Source organism: Salvia splendens, chromosome 21, assembly GCF_004379255.2.
Source record: "Salvia splendens isolate huo1 chromosome 21, SspV2, whole genome shotgun sequence".
Classification (NCBI taxonomy): Eukaryota; Viridiplantae; Streptophyta; class Magnoliopsida; order Lamiales; family Lamiaceae; genus Salvia; species Salvia splendens.
In genome coordinates this window covers 9,827,246-9,839,435 of record NC_056052.1, presented here as the reverse complement: position 1 = coordinate 9,839,435, position 12,190 = coordinate 9,827,246, and the positions used below count along the sequence as shown (strand labels likewise).

The window sequence follows — 12,190 nt, the reverse complement described above, 5'->3', positions numbered from 1 at the left end:
ATTGTGTCTCTTACTTTATTATTTATTTGCATATTTGTTTTATCTAAGATCATATTTTATTCTTTCTTCACTTAGCTCCATAAACGTCTTTTTCTTAAATTATATATCCAAAAGAAGTGTCTCGCTTATGACGGGACGAAGAAAGTGGAGTATGTTGTTTTAAGAATATCGACACTCGCATGAATTATTTATATTATAAAATATATTTATAAAAATAAATAATTTAAATAATTTAAATAATTATTTTACATAAATATTTACTATCTTGTTCGACCCCACGATATTTTGTTCCTGGATCCGCCATTGTCTCTCGCCCCGCTCGCCCCAACGCCCCGCGCCCCGGATTTGACCTCATAGCCCCGGGTCGCCCCAACGCCCCGCGACCCTAACAACACTGCCTAGAATAGATTGATACACTTTCATTGTAAACATGAAACAATATGAAAGGAGATTGTACATGAATAACCTACACTGGAATAGACACTTGCACAGAAACTTCCAATGTCTCCAAAATGCGTAACGGTTACCTTTAATAATACTAAGTCAATGGTCAAAGTCTGAGACTCTAAGGCCTCAGCCTTCAAAATGTTGTGAAATGGAGTACTATTAATCAATCACGCATTTGATAAATTTCAGTAAAGATCTGAGTCAAAATGTCAAGGGTTTATGATTTATGGGAGAAATTGGTTGGCGCTGTTCTCGACAGGGAGAAGTTCCGGCAACTTGCCCTTCGCTCCAGCTCCAGCTCCAGCTGCTCCAGTTTTTCCGATTACTCCCCGCGCTTCAGTTTTGGTATGATTTTAATATTAATGTGTGAATACTGAAAGATCAAATAGAATCTTTCATTCACAATTCTTGTTATTTTTCTGGAAGCAGTCTTCGAGGTGCAGGGATTGACCGAGTCTCTCGAGGGTATGGCGTTGAATCGGACGTCTTGATCAAGCAAAAACTACTCTGCATATGGCTATGGACAGGCTCCAAAATGAGCTGATCCACATACTTGTGCAGAACAGACAGTGCTTCGAGCACGAGTACGCCTCCTCGCTCCCTCTTATCGAAGGGTTTCCAATAAACGACGACTCGATCGAGGACGTGTCTCTCAAGGGACATACGGGTTCGGAGACCGAGGATTGTGCAATGGATCTGATCCACCTGGATGTGGTCCCTCAAATTAAGTCCATCGTGGATACAATGTTTTCGTCGGGCTATGGTCAAGAGTTCTGTATGGCCTTCACCGCCTTCTGGAAGGATGTATTCGTGGAGCACTCGATGATCCTCTATGTGGAGCAGCTCAGCAGATGGAGTGGAAGCACATGAACTCGAGGATCAGGAAATGGCACGTAGCAATGAGGAGAATCATCGGCGTCTATCTTAGCAGTGCAAAACGGCTGTTCGACCAAGTTCTCTTCTGTCTCTTGAATTTCGGCCATGCTGTTTTGATTGGACCCCACAATCCCGAATGGCTCTTCTGCTTGCTCGATATGTACGAGGTTTTAGCTGATCTCATGCCGGATTTGGATGCTCTGTTCCCACAAGAGGCGGAGTCGTTAATCAGGATCGAGTTCCACGAGCTTGTGTTGGAACTAGGAGAATCGGTTAGAACCATTCTCGAGGAGCTCGGAAATCGCATTACAACATGCACTTCCACTACCCCTTTCCAAAATGGAGGGATTCACTGTAAAAATCATGGATTAAATATGCCCGGTCAATGGTTTTGACCAAAGAATAAATGTGACGAGACATTTAATTTTGTGAAATTAAATGATATAGCGTCGATCTACATTTTACGTAGATAAATGTAGTATATTCACTTTCTCAAATCCGATTTCCGGTGAGTGAGAAATAGTGGATTAAAGTTGGGCATAATTAGCTTTTAATTAAAGCTTGGAGCATGTGCTTAGGGAATAATTAACTAGTGTTAATTATCCCACATTGGAAGATTAATACATCTTTAATGTGTTTAAATTAAGTGACTTTATGTTACTTGATAATTATAGTGGATCAAGATGGATGAAAAAACCCACACGCGCGCACACGCGCGCGCCGCCGCCGCCGCCGCCCGCCCCGCCCGAGCCCGATCTCGATCTCGGGCTTGGACTTGGACTTGGACTTGGATCTTGGCAATTGGTCTTTGGGCTTGGGGCTTGGCCCAAACTATTCTTTTTGGACCACCGCCGAGTCAGCAATCCAAGTGGCTTGACACGTCGTCAAGCGAGGCACAGTCACGGGTGCCACGTGAGAAATCCACACGCTCCACACACGGATGGCACACTCCTGCCACACGCCTGTAACCGACGTCGGTTACGAATTGGCCATGATGAGCCTTCAATGGCTGGTTGACCCTGCATGGTGGCTTGGCCTATAAATAGGCTAGCCATACCACTGCATTAGGACACAACACATACAAGCATTCTCTGCATAAGCTCTCTCCCTCTCTCTGCATTGTCCTTCTGTCGAAGCTCTGCTCTCTCCTCCATCCAGTTCGCCGGAGCTCTAGTGATTGCGGTGCTGCATCAATAGAGACGTAGCCGTTTTACCTTTGGGGACGACACGCCAAACCGAAGAGCACTACCGGGGCGTATCTCGTCTTGCGGGAAGAGGCCTCCTCGACTCGGCTAAACTTAGTTCACGGTTCTTTGTTTCGAATTCTTACGTTGTAATTTCATTTAGTTCAGTTTCTCCTTTTCTTTCTTTTGGGTTGTATTACGCCCGGTTTTGTTATCTCTTGTAATCACCAGAAACCAACAATCGCAAGACGAGATAACTTGCCTTTGAAGGGATTTGGACCTTTTAAACTGAACTAAAAACTTTCGAAACTTAAACCTTTGCTGGAGATGTCGACGGAATCCAACACTGCTGCTGCCACCACCACCTCCGCCATTCCCTCCACCATGGCGACCACTGGACCGGTCAACACTTCATCGATTTCCTCGATGATGCCAACCCCCGGCTTCCCAGCTGCCTCATCCACCGTCCCTTGGGTTTGGGACAACCCCTTCGGGGCGTCCACTGGTTCCACCTTTGGTGGTTCGGTTGGTTCCACTTATAGTGGTTCCTTCGGATCCTTTAATGGATCGAGTGTTGGTGCCTTCGGGCTCAATACTGGTGTTGGATCTTCCGGGATCAACACGAATGTGGGGGGCACTATGCCCAACACGAATGTGGGGGGGTACTATGCCCAACACGAACATGGGGGGCTCTATGCCCAACCAAGTTGTTGGCTCCTTCGGGGGCAACGGAATTGGTTCCTTCAATGGACCAAGTGCGGCACCTATGGCACCAAGAATGATGCCACCCGCCGAGAAGCCACCAAAGTTTGGAGGATCTGACTTCAAGCGGTGGTACCAGAAGATGTTGTTCTACTTGACAACATTGGGCGTCGCCAACTTCCTCACGGAGAACGAGCCGCCCGCACCAAGCGACCAAGAGACTAGGCTCGAAGTCATGGCAGATTATGAAGCTTGGAGGAAAGGAGATTACCTTTGTAAAAATTTCATTCTAAGTGCTTTAGATGATAGTTTGTACAATGTATACTCCAATGTAACCACATCTAAACAAATGTGGGAAAACCTAGAAAAGAAGTATAGCATAGATAATGCTGCAGGGACGGAGCAAGTTGTAGCTTCCAAATTTATGGACTACAAAATGGTCGACTCTCGACCCGTCATGGAGCAAGTCCAAGAGCTCCAAATGATCATCCACTCATTAGTGGCTGAAGGGATGACCTTGCCCGACAAATTCCTAAGGTGCACGATCATTGACAAGCTCCCTCCAAGTTGGAAGGACTTCAAGAGTTATCTCAAGCACAAGCGAAAGCAGATGACCCTTGAAGACTTGATCGTGAAGTTGCGCATCGAGGCCGACGTGCGCAAAAGTGATCAAAAGGCTAAGGGATTCACCCCAAATGAAGCCAAGGCCAATCTGTTGGAGCGGGGCGGACCCTCCAACAAACGCCCTCGCCCAAACCGTCCAAATGACAAGGGGAAGGGAAAGCAGCCTTCAAAGAAGTTTGAAGGGGGCTGCTACAAATGTGGCAAACCAGGCCACTTTGCAAAGGACTGCCGCAGCAAGAAGAAGAAGCCGGCTGCCCACGTCGTTGAGAAGGAGTTCAAATACTGGGATGAAAACGACCTCATTGCTGTGGTCACTGAAGAGGTCAACCTTGTTAACAACAACAATGGTGGCTGGTATATTGATACCGGTGCTACTGCACATGTTTGCTCCGACAGGAGCAAGTTTGCCTCCTACACTGCTGTCGAAGGGAGGAAAATCAACATGGGGAATCAAGCATCGTTCGAAGTCCTCGGCGTTGGCAACGTGATTCTCATGATGACGTCTGGCCTAACTATCACGTTGAAGGATGTGCTGCATGTCCCGGACATCCGCAAGAACCTAGTGTCAGGATCAATACTAGGTAATAAGGGGTTTAAACTTGTATTTGAGTCTGATAGGTTTGTCTTGTATAAGTTTGGAAAATCCCTCGGAAAAGGCTATGTAACCGACGGGCTTTTCAAGCTTAGTGTAGCAACTCGCAGTGTTGCAAAGCCATTGGCCAATAATAATAATGCATCTACTTCATCTTACTTGACTGAGCATTCAAACTTGTGGCATTGTAGATTGGGACATGTAAATTCAAAAGCCATTAAAAGATTAGTGAATTTAGATTTACTAAAGGCTAATGAAGTGGATAATCAAGATAAATGTGAAATTTGTCTTGAAGCAAAAATGACTAAGTTGCCGTTTCACTCGGTTGAAAGAAGCACAAAACCCCTTGAATTAATTCACACGGATGTATGTGATTTAAAGATGGTGCAAACTAGAGGTGGTAAAAAGTACTTTATCACTTTCATAGATGATTGCACAAGATATTGCTACATTTATCTTTTAAGAAGTAAAGATGAAGCAATAGAGGCGTTCAAAAATTATAAGAACGAAGTTGAGAATCAACTTGGTTGTAAAATCAAAATGATTCGAAGCGATAGAGGAGGAGAATATGTAGCCCCGTTTGAGGAGTTATGCAACGCAAGTGGTATAATTCATCAAACAACTGCACCATATTCACCACAATCTAATAGTGTTGCAGAACGCAAAAATCGAACTCTAAAAGAGATGATGAATGCACTGCTTCTAACTTCAGGATTACCACATAACATGTGGGGGGAAGCTGTTTTGACAGCCAACTATATCTTGAATAAGATCCCTCTCAAAGGAAAAGATGTTACTTCTTATGAGTTGTGGAAGGGAAGGAAGCCATCCTACAAATACCTCAAAGTGTGGGGGTGTTTGGCAAAGGTAATGGTTCCTCCGCCCAAAGAAGTTACAATCGGACCTAAAACGGTTGATGGTATCTTCATTGGATATGCACTTAACAGTAGTGCATATCGATTTGTTGTTCATAAGTCTGAAATATCGATTATAACAGTGGGGACAACAATTGAGTCAAGGAATGCCGTATTTCTCGAAAATACATTTCCTTGCAAAGACAAAGAAAAGGTCGTAACCGATTCTGAGACAAGAATTGAAGAAGCCACTAGTTCTAAACCAGTGGAAGAAGAAGCCACTAGTTCTAAATCAGCGGATGCGGAACCTGAATCGCGCAAGCGTGCAAGGCCCGATCCTAATGATACAGTACTAAGACGTGGTAATAGGGTCAGAACACCAAAAACATTTGGTCCTGACTACATTGCTTTTATGCTAGATGAAGAACCGACATCTATAAAAGTAGCTTTCGATGGCCCAGACGGGTTGCATTGGAAAGAAGCTGTTCAAAGCGAAATTGATTCAATTTTGCTAAACCACACGTGGGTGTTGGTTGATCTACCTGAAGGTGCGAAACCTCTGGGTTGTAAATGGGTACTTAAAAGAAAATTTAAGGCCGATGGAACAGTGGATAAGTATAAAGCCCGACTAGTAGTAAAGGGTTTTAAACAAAAGGAAGGACATGACTTCTTCGATACATACTCACCTGTAACGAGGATTACTTCCATCCGCGTGCTTCTCGCGATTGCTGCATTGCACAATCTTGAGATTCACCAAATGGACGTAAAGACTGCGTTTCTAAATGGTGAACTAGAAGATGAAATCTATATGGAACAACCTGAAGGGTTTGTAGTACCTGGACAAGAGAAAAAGGTCTGCAAACTGGTTAAATCCCTCTATGGATTGAAACAAGCGTCATTGCAATGGCACTTGAAGTTTGATAATGTGATGTTATCAAATGGGTTTAAAATCAACGAGTGTGACAAATGTGTCTACATCAAGAGCACTAATAACGGTCATGTTATAGTGTGTCTCTACGTTGATGATATGTTAATCTTGGGTAGCAACACTCAAGTAATTAACGATACAAAGGCCATGTTAAAGAGAAACTTTGACATGAAAGACATGGGTCTAGCCGATGTAATTCTTGGAATGAAGATTCTAAGAACAAATGATGGAATCATCTTAACACAATCACATTATGTTGAGAAGATATTGAATAAATTCAAAGCCTATGATGGCGCGCCGGTTAAAACTCCAATTGAACTCGACGTTCACTTGAGCAAAAACAAAGGCGAGCCCGTTGCTCAAGAAGAGTATGCACGGGTCATCGGGTGCATTATGTACTTGACTAATTGCACTCGACCTGACATTGCTTGTGCCGTGAACAAGTTAAGTCGTTACACGAGCAATCCAAACAAAGAGCATTGGAGAGCTCTTGTGAGGGTTTTGAGATATCTAAAACATACTCAAAATCATGGGCTACTCTTCTCGAGATACCCCCCGGTACTTGAAGGGTACTGTGATGCCAATTGGATATCTGATAATAGAGACTCACTTTCGACAAGTGGATACGTCTTTACTATTGGGGGTGGTGCTGTATCGTGGAAATCCACAAAACAGACCTGTATAGCCCGATCAACAATGGAATCGGAGTTCATTGCCTTGGATAAGGCTGGTGAGGAAGCCGAGTGGCTTAAGAACTTCCTTGAAGACATTCCATGTTGGTCTAAGCCAGTGCCACCAGTGCTGATCCACTGCGATAGCCAAGCAGCTATTGGAAGGGCAAACAATGGCTTCTATAACGGTAAGTCTCGACATATACGTCGACGACATAACACCGTGAGACATTTGATCACAACAGGGGTGATTACAATTGACTATGTGAAGTCAATAGATAATCTAGCGGATCCGCTAACCAAAGGGTTAAACCGTGATCAAATGAATAAGTTGCTAGAGGGAATGGGTTTGAAATCCACAAACTAAAGAATTATCATAGTGGTAACCCAACCATGATGACTGGAGATCCAAGAACTTGGTTCAAAGGGACAACTAAGCTATGAGAGTTCAAGAGAAACACTCAACTATATCTATTCCCTAAGAGCAATAGAGTGTTGGAGAACTTGCCTTGTGGTAAAGGCTAAGTCTATGACTTTTAATGATTCTTAAGGATCTCAAAGAGATGGAGTTCTCAAAGAGACCAAGTATGGCAAGGTACTTGACTAAGAATCACCTATGTAAGTGCGAAGTGTGGTCGCTTCATAAAACGTACTTATGAATCCAAAGTGGTGTCCAAGACCGCAATGGACACAAAACGTGAGAACGGATGAGGTTGAGGTGTTTAAGCGTTAACACCATTGTCTCGGTACACGCCGTGGGGGATTAGTTCAAAGCATCGCGCTACTAAGCCGCCTGTGTATCCGATGGTGTCGACTATGGAGGGTTCAAAGTCAACAACTACCTATCCTTATGCTTATATACCTCTCGAGGGTTGAGCTTATGTCTGCATGCATATGCATTTGGCTATTTCCACTCATGTGGGGAATTGTAAAAATCATGGATTAAATATGCCCGGTCAATGGTTTTGACCAAAGAATAAATGTGACGAGACATTTAATTTTGTGAAATTAAATGATATAGCGTCGATCTACATTTTACGTAGATAAATATAGTATATTCACTTTCTCAAATCCGATTTCCGGTGAGTGAGAAATAGTGGATTAAAGTTGGGCATAATTAGCTTTTAATTAAAGCTTGGAGCATGTGCTTAGGGAATAATTAACTAGTGTTAATTATCCCACATTGGAAGATTAATACATCTTTAATGTGTTTAAATTAAGTGACTTTATGTTACTTAATAATTATAGTGGATCAAGATGGGTGAAAAAGCCCACACGCGCGCACACGCGCGCGCTGCCGCCGCCGCCCGCCCCGCCCGAGCCTGAGCCCGTGCTCGTGCTCATGCTCGTCGGCGTGGGCGCGGGCCTCGGGCCGCGGGCCTCGGGCCCAGGCCCGAGCCCGATCCCGATCCCGATCCTGATCTCGATCTCGATCTTGATCTTGGGCTTGGACTTGGATCTGGGCAATTGGTCTTTGGGTGGTCTTTGGGCTTGGGGCTTGGCCCAAACTATTCTTTTTGGACCACCGCCGAGTCAGCAATCCAAGTGGCTTGACACGTCGTCAAGCGAGGCACAGTCACGGGTGCCACGTGAGAAATCCACACGCTCCACACACGGATGGCACACTCCTGCCACACGCCTGTAACCGACGTCGGTTACGAATTGGCCATGATGAGCCTTCAATGGCTGGTTGACCCTGCATGGTGGCTTGGCCTATAAATAGGCTAGCCATACCACTGCATTAGGACACAACACATACAAGCATTCTCTGCATAAGCTCTCTCCCTCTCTCTGCATTGTCCTTCTGTCGAAGCTCTGCTCTCTCCTCCATCCAGTTCGCCGGAGCTCTAGTGATTGCGGTGCTGCATCAATAGAGACGTAGCCGTTTTACCTTTGGGGACGACACGCCAAACCGAAGAGCACTACCGGGGCGTATCTCGTCTTGCGGGAAGAGGCCTCCTCGACTCGGCTAAACTTAGTTCACGGTTCTTTGTTTCGAATTCTTACGTTGTAATTTCATTTAGTTCAGTTTCTCCTTTTCTTTCTTTTGGGTTGTATTACGCCCGGTTTTGTTATCTCTTGTAATCACCAGAAACCAACAATCACCACTTAACAAAGTACCTCGTCAACTACATCTTGTGCTTCGCTGAATACGAAGATACGCTTCATTTGCTTCTTCAAGATGAAGAGCACGGCCGAGAGCATGGAGATGAAGAGCGGAGCACAGGTGGATCCCAATCCCTCCTGTGCCTTGTCACTCACATCGATTTTAGAAGCAGCCTTAGACAAGAAATCGAGTTTATACAGAGATTCTTCACTGAAGCATATTTTTTTGATGAACAATATCCACTATATGGTTGAGAAGATCAAGAAGTCAAAAATCTGCCCCTACTTCGGGGATGATTGGATCAGAAAACACATTGTGATGTTCCGGCAGCATGCAGTGTACTACCAAAGAGCGACATGGAGCTCTTTACTAACCTTTCTTCGTTATGATGGGATAACCAGGAAGGCAACTCTAAAGACAAGATGCCAAGAGTTCAACGCTGCTTTTGAGGATCTGTACAAGAGCCAGACAAGATGGGTTGTCCCAGATCCTCAACTTCGTGAAGATGTGACAATAGTTTCTTCCAAGACGGTTATCCAAGTGTATCGCAACTTTGTCTGTATGATCATCAGTTCTATTGGCAAAAAGCACATCAAGTACACCGAACAGGAGTTGGGAATGTACGTCATGGATCTTCTTGAAGGATCATCGAAGTTACTGAGCCATTCTTGGAAGAGGAGACATGGATGGCTTCAAATGCTTACAATTTCCTAGTTTTAACAAATCTTTTGTCTGTTGCTCTGTAGTATGCATGTCGTCTCGACTGCTAACATTCTGAATTCTATGGACAAAAGATTTGTAGTAAAATAACAACATAGAATTTACTTTCATGAGCTCACTCTCGATATGCCTCTGAATGAGATCGCCTTCTGACTACCGTTGTGCTCCATCGCCAATCAAGTCTGCGATATGTCAAAGAAACACAGAAAAGGGTACTCTTTCAAAATAGTAGAGAAACCATCAAAATCATATTTACAAGCCTGAAAATATCAATCAATGTACCATTTCCTTGCAGTATCAAGTTTCATGTTCAAGGTTAGATGTATTAGCATGTCTATTAACATCTAAACATCACTCTTAAAGCAAGCAAAAGTTCCAAAGTTTTCATTCCTAGTTAATTTAAATTGGATTGCTCCTGCACCATTCTGTAACATAATCCCGTTCATTGCCCTGTTACAATTATTAGTCTTCGGCAACATAAATAAAAGGAGCCAATAGCAAGAGTATGCAGCAGCAATGAAATGCCCCTGAACTAAAGAGTCTAGAAACTATCTTACCATTTCTAGAAGCAATTCCATGGGTCCTCCTGATTGTATGTCAAACTAATTCATGGGTGATAGTGATCTAGCAGTTCCTGATTCTGACGACCCTGTCCTAGATTGATCGTTTCATTTCAATGTCGAGGAAGTATAGCACAGACTCACAACCATTAAAGCCAGAACATTATGCTACTAATTCGAACGTCATCATATGTTTCCTCATACCACATATCAATTACTACATAGCAAGGGTGTGGAATTAAATGTTATGCGGTATTACTAATATATTATCATCATACGATTTGATAAGACAATGTCACGGGACCATAAAACTTGTTGCACCTCAGCTCCCTGGCAACAGAACTGGTCATTTATAATGACAAAACCCAAGCTAAGTAGTATAACTCAGTGACTAAATATGCAAATTGTGCATATGGTAATATTTCACAATAAGTTTTCATATAACAACTGTATACTTCATTGTCAGAAACATATATTCTTGAACACCAGCAAAATAAACAAGAGAAATGGTTCGTGTATTCGGGTGCACCTTACCACCTTCGGAAGAGGTACTGAAATAGTACTAATTTGATCAATTTTGTTGAGATTCATGCATCTTGACAAGCTTGTAATACGACGTACCACGAATTATATACTCAATGCGGACAACACACCGCTGGTCCTTAGTACCCTGATTGAACTTTCACAAGATATATAGCATTTAATGCACATAGGGTATTACTAAAATTTCCTGAATGGTTAGTAGGTTTTAGAAGAGGTGCACTGAAATACAAAATTTGTCAATTTTCTTGAGATTCATGTATCTTGACAAGCTCGTAATAAAAACGTACCACTGGTCCTTAGTACCCACATTGGACTTTCACAAAATAAATTTTATTTAATGCAAAAAGGTTATTACTAAATGGGTAGTAGAATGCAGAAGAGCCCCAACAAATTGAAACAGCATGCCATGCCATTTAATGTAAGATATATGAACGATTCTTCCATCTTATGCACCATCCTTATAAATTTGCTAAACACTCATCACTAATATTAAATTTCTTAGCAGATAATGTAAGATATTTGAATTCTCAAAAACTGCTGACTAGGCAATTTAGGGCTTTAGTTTAATTCTTATTTATCTTCGTTGATTTTATGTTTCGTTGTAAATGTGGTTATCATATCTTTTTTCGGTTGCTTATATTGGGAAGGCTTGTCTTATTTGCTATGTGGTTTTTGTTTCAATATTTGTGCTGCGCTGGCAAATCGGGCATTGCTTGTAGCGTGTTGTTGTTGGTTGATAATTAGTAGTAGTAGTAGTTGTGTATTTGTAATATTTTGGTTCATAATTAATACTGTAATATTTTGGTTCATAATTAATACTCCATCCGTTTCGGATTATGAGTCACTTATTGTTATGGCTCGGGTTTTAAGAAAGAATTGAAGTGTGTAATAGATGAAGTGAGATGGTGGAGTGTGTAATAAATGTTGTGAGATGGTAGAGTGTGTAATAAATGAAGTAAGTTGGTTGAAGGTGAGTCCCTTTTGATTTTTTGGATTTAAAAGATATTTTGATTTATTTAATGTAGATAATGACATTTTTATGTAATTTTGATGAAGAATGGGGTAAAATTGTATGATCAAATATGAAAAATTCTAAATGTGACTCTTAAATTGGGACGGACTTTTATGGTAAAAAGTGACTCTTAATCTGGGACGGAGGGAGTATTTCAGATAAAAAGAAAGAAAAGGGGAAATGGAAAAAAGGGCAAAATTCATCACTAAGTAAGAGAAAGAAGAAAGACAAGTGAAGTCATGGGACAGAGAAATCAACGATTTTTCTACATTGACCAGTTTCAATTTGTATATTATATAGTTCAACTTGTTTACTTAGTGCAGTGGTATTCCTTTTTTTTCTTTTTTCTTTTTTCTTTATTTGAAATATT

General features: G+C 42.3%; 1 protein-coding gene across 1 annotated transcript; it reads left to right on the top strand.

Moving 5' to 3' along the window:
• Nucleotides 1-1,346: 1,346 nt before the first annotated feature.
• On the top strand, nucleotides 1,347-9,699 carry LOC121784197 (exocyst complex component EXO70E2-like). The gene is made up of 2 exons (XM_042182366.1): nucleotides 1,347-1,595; nucleotides 9,037-9,699. The coding sequence occupies exons 1-2, from the start codon at nucleotides 1,347-1,349 to the stop codon at nucleotides 9,697-9,699; spliced, it is 912 nt and encodes a 303-aa protein (XP_042038300.1).
• The last annotated feature ends 2,491 nt before the right edge of the window (nucleotides 9,700-12,190 follow it).